The sequence below is a fragment of the Oryza sativa genome, chromosome 4 (assembly GCF_034140825.1).
Source record: "Oryza sativa Japonica Group chromosome 4, ASM3414082v1".
NCBI classification, from domain to species: Eukaryota; Viridiplantae; Streptophyta; class Magnoliopsida; order Poales; family Poaceae; genus Oryza; species Oryza sativa.
Genome location: NC_089038.1, coordinates 2,861,741 through 2,880,085, shown reverse-complemented (window position 1 = coordinate 2,880,085; position 18,345 = coordinate 2,861,741). Strand labels below are relative to the sequence as shown.

The following is an 18,345-nucleotide window of genomic DNA, read 5'->3' as shown; positions in this document are numbered from 1 at the left end:
TTCAACTTTTAAACCATTGTTCGTATAGGCGATCGGGAACCGTGGATGCGTAGAGCTCGCCGAGTAGTGCAAAATAGACTATAAATTTATAGTAATCGGAGTCCGAACGAAGTCCCGAGGATTGAATAGATGTGAGCCGTTAGATCTTATCTAGTCTCTTTATATAACCAACCAAAAAAAAAACAAACGAAAAAAAAAGAAACAGGAGCGATTCTCCTGTAGCCCTAGCCGCCGCACCTCCTGCGCTCTGCCGCCGCCGCTGCTGTTCCTCTCTTCGCCGGCGCCGCCGCTGGTGCAGCCATCGCCGGTCGCCACAGCCGTCGTCGTCCGCAGCCGGTCGTTGGTGAGCTACTGTTGTTTCTGTTAATTTCCCTGCTGCTGCCGAACCCTGCTATTGTCGATCTGATCTCTTCCTTGGTGGTGGTGTACGGCTTGCTGTTGCTGCCGATATTCGTTTCTGCTGCTGCTGCTGTTGGCCTGCAACGAACAGGAAGGAGGGAGAGAAGGCAGAGAAGAACAGGAAGGAAGGAAAGAAGGGGAAATTTGATAGAAGAAGGGAAATTTGGGGAATTTGGTGAATATTTCCAAATTCTTCGTTTTTCTTATACATTAGTACTGCTAGGTAATCCGTTTTAGTCTATAGTTGTTTCTAATTTATATTTAAGACGATCTGTTTCCGGTTTTTTCGAATTTATTTTATATCGAACGCTAGGCTGAAACCGTATTTTCAAATCTGGTATTAAACCATCAGGAATCAGGTTAGTTGTCCTAAATAAAGTTTGTAGTCATTGTCAATATCTTTCCAACGCTGCTAGTTTCACTCGATTCCGATCAACGGTTTAGGAGAAACAGCAAAAACAGTACTGCTGACCGGGTCCGGAAATCAGGACAGCAGTTCGTTTTTCCTTAATGTGGGATTTTCAGAGGCATAATCTGATTTTGTGCTCAACATGAAAGTTGTAGACAATTTTGTCTAGATGTCCGAAGTTGTATTATTTGCTAGTTTCCGTTAGACGGTTTGTGAGTTACTCATAAAACAGTAATGGAACAGCTATAGGTTATTTAATACAAATCGGTAAAAGGTTTATATGTTCTAGGTTTCGATTTTACTAAATATCCCTTGTAACCATCATTAGTTGAATATAGTGGTTTATGCGTAGTTTTGCTCCACAGGTGTGGAGGGTTCCAACGTTGGAGGAGTTGAGTCGGAGTATCGAATGAGTTAAGGCAAGTACAAGACGGACTTATATGATGGACAAAACTGAGTTGTTTTGTTTGGCTTTACTTGCATAATTATTATTCAATTGCTTGTTATTACTGATTGTATGGCTATGACGTTATGCTAGTTATTCGTGTTTCGACCCATATTCAAATTCATGTTTCATTATTCCGGATGTTCTGTTTACATTATTCAAGAACCATGCGTAGCCATGGGAGTGCAATTTGGATCTTTATTCATGATCCTTGAGAAGCGCTGATCACGCTTGCTCGGCTTACCGGTAATGCTAAGAGGATATTCACACCTGCCCGGGAGGGAACTACTATCTTTTGACTTCTTTTGTTTAAAAATAAAGTAAATCCAACCCTTCATGTTGGTTTCTTAATGCATAAATCATGCGTATGTTTTACTAGTTCAAGATTGTACTTGCTGAGTATTCTTTACTCACTCTTGTGTTTAATTTGGTTTTTAGATACCTAATGACATCGATCGGCATGGGGCGGGAGTAGCACCCTTGGACTACACATTATTATTGCACACAATTGAAATTAGTTTTAGACTATAATTTTTGCTCAGCATAAGTTTTGCATAGAACTTGTAAAGGTCATTTAAGGTTCTGATCTTTATTTTTCACGTGGGATTTGTGGAGCTAGGTGTAACATCCTGAAAATTCAAGACAATAAAAATCACTAAAATTTTGAACTTTTTAAAACTTTTGCATCATGCTGGAAGTTATGGTTGTTATTGCTTGCCGAACTATAAATTGTCACCACTGAAAATTAAGCTAAAGCTATACAACTGAGTAACAATTATAAAAATAAGATATTTATTATGAACTCTATAAATAATTACGCACCACAACAAAGCCATACAAAGAGAAGGTTAATTACTAATTTAATTTATAGGTCAAATATTAAAATATAATGATTCATATAGAGGTAAAACCGATTTAAAAGGACAACCTATCCACATGAAATGATGATCACCACTATAGTAATCCTATTTGTAGATGAGTATTTCATTGGAATACTTACATTAATATTTAACATATCTTTCTGGGCATAAAATTCACTCATATAAAATGATGGTCATATAAATACATTAAGCTTATATATAAATAAGAATATGTGAGTTTTAATTAAACAATTAGATTGATATTGTACCGAGTCTCAATTTACTATTTATAGAATAAATAGATTGAACCTATCCGTGTAAAATATATTGCTATACAACTAAACTTGACCAATCTGCTAATGTATTAATCATGACAAGTCGATATATTAAATGTAATAGTACCCCAAAGTCTTCAAAAATATACAAGTTCACCTTAGGGCCAATAACTCAAATTAATCTAAAAAGAATTCATTTGTGCGATAAATAAATAAATATGGGTAATATTAATCTAGGGTGAATCCATTGGTTAGAATAACACAAATATTGAGTAAACTTCATTTGTGTAAAAATTAGGATTTATAGAATAAAATTTATATAGGAAATATGCTAAAATAGGGTTAAATAGCCGGCTAGCACTGTTCATTAGCACCCTAGGTGTTCGATTTGGTTCCTAGCCGTCCTAGCCCTCCTCCTCCTCCTGCCTGATGCCGCTCGTGTCGCCATCGTCGTCGCCCGCGCCGCTGCCGCGCGCCAGCTCGCGCCCCGCGCCGCGCGCCATCGCCGTCGCCGTCGAGCAGTCGCCGTCGCCGCCTTGAGCCCCGCGCGCCATCGTCGTCGCCGTCACGTCGTCGCCTCGCGCCCCGCGCCCCTGCCCCGCCGCGCGCCCGTCCCACCTCCCTCTGCCGCCTACGCGCCCTCGCGCCCCGTGCACTGCCGCGCCGCGTGCCGTCCCATCGCGCCGCTGCTGCGTCGCCGTCGTTCTCGCCGCGCCGAGCCCCGCGCCGCCGTCGCGCTGTCGCCGTCACCGTCGCGTCGCCGCGTGTCGCCGTCGCGTCACCGCTCGTCTCGAGCCCCGCGCCGCTGCCGTCAGCTGCTGCGCCGTCGCCATCATCGCGCCGAGCCCCGCGCTGCGCCTGCGCTCATGTCCCGTCGCCGCTCGCCTCGAGCCCCGCACGCCGCGCGCGTCCCATCCGCCATCACTGCACCGGCCACCTCTCCCCTCCGCCCCCTATATAAACCCATGCCTCCCCTTCCCTCCCCACACCTCCCAGCCCCCACGAGCTCGTCCTCCCCTCTCTTCCTTTTCTTCTTCCTCGGATACATTTCATCGAGCATCTTGTGGGCGTGCTGCACCTTCTTCTCCGCTCCACCACTGCACCCGATCTTCGTCGTCCCGCCGTCTATCGGTAAGTCCACGCTCCTCAGGTCTCTCCTGGTTCCGTAGAAACTCGAGCCTCCTTCAATTTCGGCGACTAGCGCCCGTAGCCGTGCTGGCCCGGCCACCATTATGCCGCCGGCGAGCTTGCCGTGGACAAGCCATCCCGGAGCTCTTCCTAGCCATCTAATAAGTAAAATGGAACCCTCACACGTCATAGATGCTCACGCCCGCACCAATTTGGTCGGAAACCCTCCGTATCGCCCTAGCACCTAGCTACCCGTGCCCGGCCATGGCGGCCGTGCGGCGCTGCTCGCCCCCGCGCCGTCCTACGCCGTGACCGCCGGCAGGTGGACGCCGGAGCCTTGCCGCTCCCTCCCCTGGTCGCCGTCGGGTCGCCCTCCGCCGGCCTTGCCGCGCGCGCTGCGCCGCCCCTGCTGCTCCCGCACGGTCTGGAGGTAGAAGACGATAGGAAAAGAACGAGAGAGAGAAAGAGAGCAGCCGAGCCACTGACAAGCCGGGCCCACTCCCCATTTTTCTCTAACAAAAATAATTCGGTAGAAAAGATAATAAGACCCCTGACCCCACCCGTCAGTGACTCTGAGCTGTAGATAGGTTTCGGATTAAAATAAATCGGATGTGAACAGTACTGTTTCGCAATTATTCGAATTTGAATCCTTACACTAGCATAACTTATTCATTTTAACTCCGATTTGAATGAAACTTGATCCTAAATTCATCTAAATTCATAAGCTTTCCAATGGTATATAATTCATTATTTAAGAAAATATATTATTAATTACTAAATAATTAATATCAAGATGATGCATAGTAGTCAACTTAAAAATGTGCTAATAAATAGATTTGATAATGTACAATAGAGTAGATGTAATGATATAGGCCTTTAACATGCTTTGTCACTGTAACAACCACACAAACTAATTTTAAATAATGTCTCAAACTAATGTATTGGAAGATACTAGCACTATGTAATGGTTGTATTATTAAACCCATGACTTATAGATTATTTAAATAGTAAAGTTAGCCTTATAATTAGGTAAATCAAACATGAATACACATAGATGAGTCTTTAATTTATTTATGAGGAATAGGAACAGAGTTGTTATGATAGAACCACCCAAATAAGGTTGAGTCGGTTAACATCCAATAATTACCCAAACAGTAAAATCACTTGTCAACCCACTTAGATCACATATACTGTACAATCCATTTAAAATCATACATAGGAACAATAACCCATCTTTTGACAAACATGTATATTAGATAAGTACTAATTATAAATCTTGACCTCATATGTTCATAGTTCAATTGTAAATCCGGATTGTTCATTAAGAGATAATCTGTAAATATAATATTATAAACTTCCCGAATTTAACATATAGAGCAGGGATAATTATTAGCCCTTTTATAATTTATAATGGCAAGTAAAATATGTTCATAATTAAAGTAAAGCTTCCATCAATAAAATAAATAATACAAATGAATCACTGTAATTGTTTGATTGATCCTAAATCCATCTAGCAACAGAACCTCTAGTATATAACCGTCCTATTTAGATAGATGCGTACATAGCCAAAATCCTTCCATAGCCATTTGATAGACTAAACCACTGATTAGCCAAATATATATGTATCCCATAAATGCTATGTTGGTTAACTCCTAAATAGGCCACGATGACAATAGAAAGATTAAGAAACTTTAGCCTTAGCATGATTGGGATCCATTAGCAAACACGAATAGTACATTTTGTTGCGCATATTTGATTGTTGTTTGAATATTGGTTTTTCTCGCGTATTATAGACCTTGTGTATCGGTTAGTCGTGAGGCAACGTCTGCAACTTACAGGAGGTGAAGGTTGATCAAGATTATAGCAATAATAAGGATTATCCTGAGCAAGGCAAGTCATCACTATTCCTTGAACATGTTGATCCTAATTGCGAAATTGTTTTGTTTACAAATAAAATTTCATGCAATGATGAACATCCTACTTGTGATTATGCCATGCCTTGATTATTGTTTACCCTTAAAATCCTTGTAACCATGATTACGTATGAGTCCCTAGTCAATTATGACAATTGCTTAGAAATGCCATTCTAGAATCATGCATACTCATATTTATCAAATGCTATATGCTTGGGCAATTACCTTTGGGAAGGTAATTGAGATGCGGCATGTGGAGACATGAGCGCCACATTGCCATGATGTTGATGACATGATTTGTGAAAGGAGAAATAAAATTAAACAACTGTTTTCGACTGGGGCGGACGGAGGATTTGGGTGGTATCTGGAAAAGGCTAGTACCGTCCCTGGTCAATTAAGGACCGAGCCATGAAGTTAAGCATGAAACGACCCCCGTACAACCGTACTTCTCGAATGGGTATAGACCTAGCGGATTAGATAGCCGAGCGGAGGCAGTATCCCTGCATAGATGGTTCACCCCTGAGTGAGACAGGTGCGCTACAATGGGACAGCCGTTGAGGTAGGGCCGAGAGGCGTGCCCTACATCGGTGTCGCCATTGGTAGGACTGTCATGAGTGTGTGAGAGAGAGAACTTAACTTGAACCATAATTTAATATGCGTGTGAGACTTCTCTTTCCCGGGAGCGCCAGAACTCCTCTCACTGCTAGAAACATGGACGCCTAGAGTGCATGAGGATTTAAGTTCATGGAGCGGGTACTGCCAATGCGAGGTTATCGAAAAGCTTTGCCGTGACGCGTCTCATGTGTTGGGACGAGGCTCATGTGTTGGGCAGTCGCGGAGTGCGGGTAAAGTGTACATCCACTGCAGTGTGAGTAAACCAAATCTATTCGAATAGCCGTGCTCGCGGTTATTGAGCACCGGGACATGTATTACACTTGGCTAGACTCTAAATTCTTAACTTGTGGGGAATGGGATATTGCATGATGAATTTTATGCTGATGGAGCCACTTCCCGAGAGGAGGGAAGGTGGACATCCTCAGAAAACCATGACGATTCAATGGCGGGAAGCTATCCTTGGGATCACAATGGATGGTGGACAGAACCGTCGTTGTTTAAAGTGAACACTGGTACTAAAATTTGATCAGTCTATGCTAGGTTTTAGGCTTGTGAAAAGAATTGTAAAATTAGCTTTATCCAAAAGAACCTGAAGCCATTCCTTGAAATACCCTCTATCATATGCATTGTTGTTGTGGTGGCTTGCTGAGTACGGTTGGTACTCACCCTTGCTATTTATATATCTTTTAGGAGAGTGTTGAAGAGAAGCCCTTGTCGGTACGCTTGCGTATCCCACAAGATGATCGGAGTGCGGTCTTGTTCTAGGTCTCGTTCCCCAGTCGACTGCCTGTGGCATGTTAACCGGGCCCTTATATTATTTTGTCTTCCGCTGTTGTTCTCTGATAGTTGTTGGCCTACCTGGCCCTAATGTAAGTATTTAACTCTTTTAGTCTAAATTCATTCGTGATATGTTGTGATCCAACTATGTATGTGTGTACCAACTACTGATCCAGGGATTGGTACGGATAAACACAGAAGATTTCCGATTTCCAAAATCGGGGGTCTACACTAGGATGGTTTGGATTGTGTGGTTTATATCGGTATTGACCTTTCTTATAACTGCCTGTCGTGATGTCCGTATTTTTAGGGGAGACTCTGCCGAAATTTCTAATAATTTTAGGACTTAGTTTTTGAGTGTATTTTGGTGTGGCATTCTATGTACGTGGTTACCTGGGGTGTTACAGTTGGTATCAGAGCGGGCGGTAGGTCCATGGGAATTGACTGGGTAATGAGATATATAAATCAACATAAAATTTTGAACTAGAGTTCCTAACCAATTAAAAAAAATACTTTCTCTTAGGGTAGGAAATAATAAGAGTAGAACTTGGGTTATATATAAACATCTAAAAGAACTTGACACACTGGTGCACAATAGGAATGGGAGCATGGTTCATTCCTAGCATTTATGTTTCTGCTGCATATATATGTGTATGATTGTGTTTCCTTGCATGCCATTGTCTAACCTATTGTTAAACTAATGACGTCTAAATGCTTGTGTTTGATATAGCTATGCCGCCTAGAGTGAGTGTTTGGTTGGCTAACAGAGGCCGCGGGAGAAGCGGAGGTAGAGGTCGTGGTAGGGGCCACCATAATGAAGAAGTTGAAAATACTCAGGATAATGAAGAGGTTGGGAACAACTCGGTTGCTGAATCCCCTATTCCGAATCGTGGAGGTCGTGGTAGGGGCCGTGCTGGAGGCCGTGGAAGAGGTCGTGGTAGAGGTCGCCATAATGAGGCAGCATCCTCGAACCAGATGGAGGATGAGCACATGGAAGAGGAGGAGGGTGGTAGCCACTCAGCTGCTGTCTCTGATGATGCTCCTCGAGCTGTTCGGGGGATGACACTCACTAGATGGACATCCATGCGCTTAGACACATTTGATGGGTCTGGTACTCCCGTTAATGCTGCAGACTGGTTACGCAAGATGGAGAAGTATATGAGGGGATCAAGAATGACTCCTGAGGAGAAGGTTACTTTCATGCCTTTTCAGTTGACTGGTCAGGCGGACATTTGGTGGGATGGAGTTGTTGAAGCGTGGAACCCTGATCGTGGTGCTATTACTTGGGAAGTTTTTCTTCAGCAGTTCAGAGCTAAGTATTATCCAGATTCATTTAGGGACAAGATGAGTGATGAGTTAAACAATATCCAACAGGGGAGCAAGACTGTTGATGAGTATGAACGGGAGTTCAGCAGTATTGTACGCTTTGTGCCTAGCGTGGCAAGTGATGAGCGTGAGAAGGCTAGGAAGTTCTTTCGAGGGCTCAATGCTCGGTATAGAGAAGTGATGGGAAGAAACCCGCCTACTATATACCTCAATGCAGTTGAGGAGGCTCGAGGGATGGAGGTTGAGCTCCAAATTACTACTGCGCAGAAGAATCGTTCTGGCAATGTCACTAGTAATGAGCAGAAGAGAGCTCATCAGGAAGGGGGTGAGAACTCGCTCTGATACCAACTCGTTGACTGAAGAATCGACGAAGGTGCCTTTGGTGATGTCGAGCAGGCCATGAGCAACCAGCAGTGCCTCCTTGTCATTATCATGCTTTGAACTGCTTGGACGCCTAATATTTCTCAAGCTTCGTCGTCTCCTTGTCTCCTTCTTCTTCTTGATTGAGCTTCGCAAGTTTTCTAGGTTGGCGAGCTGCATAGCTTTCGCCCTCTCCCAATACTTAAAAATGCCCATGATGAACATGAAAGAGGAGACCCAGACCATCGTACCGGACCCGCTTCTGATGACTATATTCTTGTACATGGCAAATGCTGCTCCTGATACCTGCAAGATCATTTCTACCTTCTGGCGCGTCGACAGAACATTGTCCTCCAAGGAGTAGGCGGTGATGTTGTCCGGACCAGCGGCATGGAGCAGCAGGAACGCCCCCCAGAGCGTCACCAGCTGCAGCTCCTGCGGCGTGCTGCCGAGGGCGAGCTTGCTGAGCGCGTACGTCGCGGCCGACCGGCCCAGCTGGTTCGCCGCCCACAGGATGGCTATCGGCAAGCCGATAGCCTTATGACGGCGGACTCCTGCCAAGAAGACGATGGTGACATGCGCTGCGAAGCTGAATACTACCAACGTCCGGATTACCCACGAATTGAGCAAGAACACCGTGCGAACCATCCATCCAGGCATCGTCTGATGCTAACACATGTGTGTTAGTTGAGCAAGAATTAATATCAATGAAAAAAACTACACAAAACCAGATAGTACGTGAAATAGACAGGGCGTACCGAACGCTCTTGGAATCTGCTGGCTAGTATGCAGCGCCTTGCAGTTGATCACTGACGGACACTAGGCCTGAGATATGCACAGCTTGGAAGCTACAACTGAAAGAACAACACGGGACAAGATCTGAACTTAGTGGTAGTGTAGTTTATGCATGTGCTTTACATTTAATCAGCGTCTATGCATGTGCTTTACATTTCATTAGCTCAACAGGCTTATAGCTCACGTTCGAAGCTAACCTGATCTATCTTTTTAATCAGTTGATTCTATAAACAATGACAAATTAGGTGAACCTATTTACATACCGTTAGCGAACATGGTATAAACCTGATGGCTGCCTCCCTCTCGACGGCAGCGTGCGCGGCCACTCCCCTCCCTCTCCTTCTATCTCCCCTCCCCTCCCCTTCCTGCCCTCCCTGCATGGCCGGAGGGGGACCGCCGGCAGAGCGCGGACGAGGCAGCACGACCTCTCCCCTCCCTCTCCTCTTGCTTCCCTCCTAGATCCGATGGAGTGGATGGGCATCGACAGTGGTGCGCCTAGAGAGGAGGGTGGCGTCGGCAGCAGTGGGGTGGCATGGGGGCGGTGGATCCGGCAATGGTGACGCCCTTCGCTTGCGCCTCCACCGGAAGGAAGGAAGCGGAGGGGAGGGAGCCGGAGGGAACCGCGAGAGAGAGAGAGAGTTGATGGAATGAGTGGTGGGGAGAGGATAAGATGGAAGATGAGAAGATAAGATAGGACTTAGTTTTTTTTTTCATGTAGGCATGATTTTTTTTAGGCGGAGCACATAAGTTTCCGCCTGCAAAAATCATAGAAATAAAGGTATTTTCGCAGGCGGACCTCTTAAGCGGTTCGCTTGGAAAAATTTATTTTCGCAATCGAATGATGAAAATCCACCTCGGTTTACATTTTCATAAGTGAATATTGTTAGATTTAATTGAGTAATTGATTCATTTAAATCATTAATTCCAAGGCTCATTATGCTAGGAATTCATGTGTATTCATTCTCTTAATGGGATATCAATGGGATGAAGAGTTTTGATAATTAATCCATTTGATTGGTGAATTGGTAACTTATATCAATTACTCCTGATTGATGGATGGTTGATACTTGTGGAGTGAAGAATGGTTCATGGCTAGTTGCTAGTTGATGACAATTAGTTGGTCTATTGCTCTTCCTATTCCGTTGGTAACCTACATCAATTACTCCTAATTGATGGTTGGTTGATGGTTGTGTAATAGAGGATGGTTGATGGGTAATTGATGAGAATTAGTTACTCTATTTCTCTTCCTATTCCATGACTCTTACTCTTCATCTTCCATTCCTCCTATAAAATGAGAATGGATTTTATCTTCCTAAGGAGAAGTGAGACACACTTTCATCCATTTCCAAGGCTTTTGCTGCTACGGTAATCCCATCCCGACGAGTGTGTGCACACGCTTTGAGAGAATAGGCCTCCGAAACCACGCACTGCTACGACGTTTGCATGGACGGGTGGGCGATCAGGTTTTTGGGGAGCGCAAGGTGCGACTACTGACTGTTCGTCAACGTCTACTTTGTCTTCACTAACATATCGAACACTAAAGACAACGACAACGCTGGAGACAAGGAGAAGGATGCTCCTGTCAACACCAACAGAGGCAATACTGCCTTAAACTCCAGCGGAGGACCTTTTTTGGGGTATAACCATCTTACATTATTTCAATTAGAAGTTGTACCGTTAATATTCATCGCAATGTCAACATTGCGTTATTATGTGATTGTTGATGGTTATGCTATGTTAAGCATGCTCATGTTGATTACATGCTATGTTAAGCATGCTCATTGTAAATAACATGCTTATTATCTTGTTATTTTGGATTAAAATATGCCGAATTATGATTAAATTTCTAACAGATATTTGGCTCCGAGGGTCATACCCGTCTGCGGAAAAAGAGACCCAACGTTGGCAAAAATGCTTTTTTTAAGTAGTGATTGCTTCCTAATTTCTATAAAAATCCTGTAAAATAGTGTCTATGTTTTAAAAGATTCCCTAACCACAATCCCTCCGATCTAATAATTCATCCACTATTCAGAGAGTCATCATTCTCTTCGGATTCACCCGTATTGAAAAAGAACATCAGGCCGGTTAGGTGCATGATGCAGCGCACTATCTTCTTAATACGACGATATACATATTCATTGACGGGAGTAATAAGGACGTTACTTTATAGGTCAAGTCAAGGAAAGCATGAACGTTATCGAATCCTGATTTGCTTCTGACTCATGTGTCGTCACCGAGCCGACGTCTGCAAACCGCGTATTCAGATGGAATGCACTCGTCTTCCAGAATCTGTTCTTCAGGAATCTCAGTATTTAAGTTCAGAACACATGGAGATGTTGTGCTTGAAGCAGAACAAATATTCAGAACTAGCTAGTTCAATCTTGCACTTATCTCTGACTTCCTTCTCATTTTTGTTTCATTCCATAGCTGAAGCAAAATGGTATGTGCTGTTCTTGAATATTTGTCGCAGCCGTGCCGTGCCGGATCCACCCCCCGCCCGCAGATGCCGCGCCCGCCATGGATGCGACGCCATCAGGCCTGACGTGCCACCGCCGCTCCTCCACGACGCCGGTTCTGCTTGTCCCCGAACCGCCGCCACCGCCGCTCCTCCTCGTCGCCAAGCCATCAACGATCCATAAAATGTGGAGACGGAGAGGAAAAAGTGGGTGGACGGTTTCTACGATGGAAATCCGTAATATATATACTATATAAAGTCTGTACGTTGAGTTAAAAAATAACTCATTGTGCAAACACCGTTGGATCACAAGACACACATTGGCTATCTCGCTAACAGTTAAAAAATAACTGGCGTGGGGATGGGTGGGGTGGTGGGTCACTGAGTTAAAAATTAACTACATGGTCTGTTTAAATTGAGTGCGCGTGGGGGTGGGACAGGGTGGTTGGTTGTGTGTGTGGTGCCATCTAATACGTGGCGCCTATAGCGCCATATAGTAGTTATATATATATATATATATATATATATATATATATATATATATATATATCTATATCTACTCTACTACTACTTAAAAAATAAGAGGTGCTTCCATCGTCCGTCAAAAAAACCGGGTGAAAAAAAACCGGGTAGAAAAAACCAAGTTTGTCCGATCAAAAAAACCGGACGAAAAAAAGTCCGATCCAACAAAAAAGGTGAAAAAAAAAAACCGGGCGAAAAAAACCAGGTTTTTCCGATCCAAAATAACCGGACGTAAAAAAGTGCGAAAAAAAAAGAAGTCCGATCTAGAAAAAAAATCTATATGACATCTAATTTTCGTCCATCTTTTGTCCATGCACAATCCTATTCGGTTAGCAATAGCCATGGAAAAAATTGCAAAAAAAAAAAAAGGGCGGCCGCCGACGCCACCACTGCCGCCGGAGGGAGCCGCCGCTGCCGAATCCGCACGCGGATGAAGCCGACGCCATCGCAGCCGTTGGGAGGGCGCCGTCGCCGTCGAGGCCGACGGGGAGAGAGAGGGGGGGAGGGACGGCCGTCGCCGCCGTCTCCGCCGCACCCCGCCGTCGCTGCGCCAAGCCGACGAGACGGGAAGGAGGGGGGAGAGGGAGCGCGGCCGCCGCGGACGCCGTCGTCGCCGCCGTTGGGACGGCGCCGTCTCCGCCGAACCCCGCCGTTGCCGCGCCGAGCCGGCGAGAAAGGAGGGAGATGGGAAGGGAAGCGGCGCCGGTGGCGGGGGAAGCCGCCGGCTGGGGGGAGGGGGAGAGGGGGCGGCGCCGCCGGCGGGCTGGGGGTGGGGAAGCGGCGGCCCTCTAGCCTCCCTCTCGCGGCAGATCCGCCGTCGCGCCGCCGACGCCGCTTCTCCCCCCTCCCCCCAGCTGGCAGCCGCCCCCGCCACCGGCGTCGCTTCCCCTCCCCCTCCCCCCCGGCGGCGCTGCCCCCTCCCCCCTCTCCGGCGGCGCTGCCCCCTCCCCTCCTCTCCCGCCTCTCCCCCTCCCCCCAGTCGCCCGCCTCCCCCGCCACCAGTCGTTGCCCGCGGTAGGGCAGGTATGCCGCCGCCTCGCCTCGGCCGCGAGATCGCCGGTCGCTACCGCCGCCGCCGCCGCCACTCGCCGACTCGCGGTGGGAGAGGGAGGAGAATGAGTTGGGGAGGGGGCGGGGGGGAGGGGTGGGGAGGGTTAGGGTTTTGATAAGGCCGTGGGCCGACCGGAAGGGACGGAAATAAGTCTATTTTAGGTCCCTCAGGCCAGAAATAAGTCTGTATTAGGTCCCTCAGGCCGAAAAAAAAAAGAGAAGTTAGTGCTTCATTTTTTCAGAAGCATTTATAATTATAGTTATTAAATGTGTTTATTTCTAAGCAAACCTAAAAGGAAGGATTTTCTTTCTTTTTCCAATTAAATAATTATTAAATGATATTTGTATTATTAAAATTAGCAATTAAGTTCTGAAAATTCCAATAAAATTCCAAAGAGCGTAACTAATCATGGAGAATTTAATAAAATTAAATTTAACAATGTCATTTTATTTCTCGCACTTGCTTTACTTGTAAATTTATTTAATTATACACATACCTACTTAAAAATACTAAATATTTCAGCGAATTTGTATTTTAATTAATTTGCATATTTTTACTGATCTGTGCGCTTCCCAGTGCAACGCACGGGCACTTTTGCTAAACTAAACAACAATTTTGGTCAATATACACACTCCGTAATCACCCGGTGCAACGCACGGGCACTTTTGCTAGTGTATATATATATATATATATATATATATATATATATATATATATATATAGTGAATCTATTGTACACCCCTCCCCTAGAATAACTATTGTAAACCCCCCTCCCATGGGCCAATCCCACCTTCCCCACCCTCCCTAGGGCCCAAAACCCCTTTCCCACCTTGGTCAAAGTGTCCTCCCGCCGGTCAAACCCGCCCACCACTCCCTCCCCTACCCACCACTTTGCTGCTCTCGTCTTGCAGGAATCGTGCAGTAACAGGACGGTCATCTTGCAGTAACAAGACAACATTATCGCAGTAACAACGTCAAAAAGTAGCCATGATGGATCTAGTTTCGTTAAGCGTTTTTTTATGAACTTCATGGTGCAAACGGATTGGAAATACAAGATATGATGTGAGAGATATTGCTCTCTAAAGATTGAGATTTATCTCTTTTTTAGTCCTCGTCTCACTGGAACAGCGTATTAACACGACGGCTAATATGCAGTAACACGTCTGTTTTTCGCAGTAACAACGTTAAAAAGTAGTTATTATGGTTCTAGTTTCGTTAAGAACTTTTTTTTTATGAACGCCATGATGCAAATGAGTTAGAAAAATAAGACATGACATGTACGTTAGTACTCTCTAAAGATTGATATTTAAAATACTCTAGATCTAAAAAACATTACTACTATAGGGCCACTGTTACTATGCATGTTCTCTGTTACTGCTGAAAGTGCAGTAACAACCTATAAAGTTTACAGTAACAACCTATACATTTTTGCAGTAACATATGATGTTACTACCCTTCTGCGATAATGTTACTGTCGAATCATAGTAACAAGGTATGATTATTACAGGTACATAATTGATTTGTTAACAAATCATCATATGGTGATTTGGTTAGAAGTGCTCGCCATGAACCATGAGATCATGGGTTCAAGTCTTGAATTCACCAATTTATTTTTAATTTTTTTAAAAAAGAGAAGAAGGAGGGAGAGAAAAAAAAAGAAGAAAAGGAGAGAGGAGCGACGGGAGGAGGGAGAGGGGGCGTGGGAGGACGGAGGGAGAAAGAAGAGCGATGGGAGGGGAGGAGGGAGAGAGAGGAAGAGTGATGGGAGGGGAGGAGCGATGGGAGGAGGGAGAGGGGACGCGGGAGGACGGGAGGGAGAGAGGAAGAGGGGGCGTGGGAGGGAGGGAGGTGGGGACGGATGGGAGGTGGGAGGGGGTACACTAGAAACAATACCACGCGTTGCAACGGGTAAATACCATTTTAATTTTGCTGTTGTTATATGGTTTAGCTAGGGGGAATTCGCTTGGATATTTTTTTTAAGAAAATCATAGGCTTCAATTAGAAGTCTATATTTCATCTCAAGTTAGCATGCGAGTTTATTTAAAAAGATTTCTTATACGACTCTTTTGTATTTCCAAAAAACAAATGAACTTAAAATCCAACTCAAACACGGATCTATATTTCTAAAAGCGAACGAACTTAAAAACCGACTCAAACACGGATGACATACTCAAACACAGATCTATATTTCTTTAATTTTTATAATAGCAGAGATATAGACCTATTTAATATCATCATAAAATTAAGGATGCTACTCCTTAATTAATAGCAAGCCAATGAAGCACATAAAACAACGTTGTATTTTCTTGTCCAATCCAAGCCAAATGGACAATAAATCCAGATCTCTATGATACAAGACTCTCAAATGTATACGTACATTAATTGTCAACATCTATTTCTGGTGGAAAACCATGCATGCATATGGCCAGGTCTTTTTTTAGGTGCAAAGATGATCCTTGCTCATGGCTTCGAAAGCTGCCATGCCTGTTCATTTACGTGCTAGTGACAGAATCTGATCGATTGGCCAACCAGCAAACAAGTGATATCCAGGCCTCTGCATATCCCCTTTTCCAATGTCAAATAACATAATTTTCATCATCGGTTGCATATATAATCTATTCTGACGCAACACTATTTGCTTCCAGCGACGGATCTAAACAAACTAAACAAAGCTATAGCTCTCTTTAAATCTGCATAGAGCAAACAATTTTAGCGAGGGCTTCGTGCGGGCTCCATGGTCCTCACGCCAATAGTGAGGGCTTGAGACCCCGCCACCCCCATGCTAGATCGATCGGCCCCTGTTTGCTTCATAAATGTATATACTTTATTTTCTCAACTTTGAAACTCAAATCGAAACCTTGTATCACTAACCGAAAACATCTTGCTCTTCCAATGCTAAATATCGATCGTATCTGCTAGTTTCATCATCGGTGACATAATATATTCTAACATGAAACACTCCCTGCATCACTACGCGAAAACAGTTTTGCTCATGGCGGGAAAACATCGGGATTAAGTGAAAAAACATCACGAGTACAATAGACAATGTCACGATAGGTTTAATAGAAAGATCGTGTTATGAGTAAGACTACTATATATACACATCTTTTGTGTGCAATAGTTACCTCGTCATATATATATATATATATATATATATATATATATATATATATATATATATATATATATATATATATATAGGACACTCATATGGGGCACCATGGTGCCCGGGCACCATGGTATCTAATGTATAAAATCACTCAAAATTTTCAAAATTTCAAATTGTGAGTATATACCTAGTTATAATAATTCGATTCATACCTATACCTATCAACAAAACAACTCAAATTTAACTTTATTTCACAATCCATGATTACATACCTAACTAATTATATGTATGGATGCTATATACCTAGAATCAAAATCTAACAAAAACAAGTTCAAATTCAGTTCAAACTTGCTTTGAATTAGTTAGTAAAGTAGTTAATGTTAATACCTAAGTAATTGAAAAAGATTCATACTCATTTGAATTGGGTATATACTCAATTTCAACAATGGTGCCCGGGCACCATGGAGCACCAAACAAATTTACTATATATATATATATATATATATATATATATATTTAATATCATCATAAAATTAAAGTTGCGACTGCTCAATTAATAGCAAGCCAATGAAGAACATAAAATGTTGTATTTTCTTCTCCAATCCAAGCCAAATAAAAAATATTACAGGGCAAATGGACAATTAACAAATCCAGATCTCTATAATACGAAACTCTCAAATGTATACGTACATTAACTGTCAACATCTATTTCGCTGGTGGAAAACCATGCAAGCAGATGGCCAGGTCATTCTTTTTGGGTGCAAAGAGGATCGTTGCTCATGGCTGCGAAAACCTCCCATGCTTGTTCATTTACGTGCTAGTGACAGAATCAGAATTGTTAACCAGCGAACAAGTGATATCCGGCCCTTCGCATCTCACTTTTCCAATGTCAAATAACGTATTTATATTCATCATTGGTTGCATAATATATTCTAATGCAACACTGCTTGCTTCTTCATTACAAGAAAATGGGTTTTCCTGACGGCGTAGAACCATCTGGATTAAGTGAAAATAATCAATCAGGGGTATCTACCAATTATTTAGCCAAGCTCCCGTGTCGAACCTAGGGCTGCGGCGACATGGGAGGCAATCCCTGCCGTTGCACCCCTGCCACCACACCACTACCACCGCCTCTAGGGTTCATGCGAGATGTCAAGGATTTCGGGACGACAACACGATGCTGCGACGGGGAAGGCGGTGGCTCACTAGTGAAAGTCGGGGCAGTGATAGATGTGTAGCCAGCTCGAGCACATCCAAGCGACACGGGAGTTGTTCTGGCGGACAGAACCTGACCGGCAGTGCCGGAAGGCAGGTAGAGTGTTGCAGCAGGCGTCTGTGGCTTCTCCCGCGGCCTGGACAACCTGTGGCTAGGCCTCCCCGATGGTGCTTGGCAAGGCCTCCCTCGACGGCGCAGCACGGAAGGCAGGAGGCGCAAAGGGCAGTCCAAAGTTGGAGGCAGCGGTGCCGACTTGTTAGGTTGTAGGGGCTAGCCAGGAGACAGCACTTGGACGACAGCCGGCTAGCTAGGTAGGTCTTGCGGTGATCGGTCATGCTTAGCAGTGGCCGGTTTTGTACAAGTGCCTATTCATTTGTTTTTGACATCGTGTGAGAAGCTAGTAGCAAGGAAAGGTGGTGTGTGTTTGTTTGTCTCTTTCAGGATTATAATCTTATAATTTTTTCTGGTATAACAATATGAAACTTCGCACTGTCTTGCACGGATCACTTAAAAAAATAATAATGAGAAGTACACTACTATGACGGCCAGTCACAAAAACTCTAGCAGGAATAGGGTGTTAGGAACAAGACTACTAGCTATATAATGACTTGTATATATCTACTTATTTTTTCGCAATAGCTAGCTGGCCACTTATACATTTTTTATATCAATACATAAGGATGCCAACTC

At 44.1% G+C, this 18,345-nt stretch overlaps 1 protein-coding gene and 2 long non-coding RNA genes across 3 annotated transcripts; 2 read left to right on the top strand and 1 right to left on the bottom strand.

Moving 5' to 3' along the window:
* The first annotated feature begins 203 nt into the window (after positions 1–203).
* Positions 204–1,442, top strand: LOC107280770 (uncharacterized). The gene is made up of 3 exons (XR_003242113.2): positions 204–343; positions 491–622; positions 1,174–1,442. It is a non-coding gene; the product is annotated as an uncharacterized lncRNA (long non-coding RNA).
* A 5,324-nt stretch (positions 1,443–6,766) lies between these two features.
* Positions 6,767–7,079, top strand: LOC136356410 (uncharacterized). Its single transcript, XR_010741196.1, has 2 exons — positions 6,767–6,913; positions 6,998–7,079. It is a non-coding gene; the product is annotated as an uncharacterized lncRNA (long non-coding RNA).
* Positions 7,080–8,177: 1,098 nt separating this feature from the next.
* Positions 8,178–9,926, bottom strand: LOC107280582 (uncharacterized). The gene is made up of 3 exons (XM_066309470.1): positions 9,566–9,926; positions 9,266–9,361; positions 8,178–9,170 (listed from the first exon to the last, which is right to left on the bottom strand). Exon 3 carries the CDS (start codon positions 9,165–9,167, stop codon positions 8,178–8,180), a length of 990 nt encoding a protein of 329 aa, XP_066165567.1. The 5' UTR covers positions 9,168–9,170; positions 9,266–9,361; positions 9,566–9,926.
* Between the last annotated feature and the right edge of the window lie 8,419 nt (positions 9,927–18,345).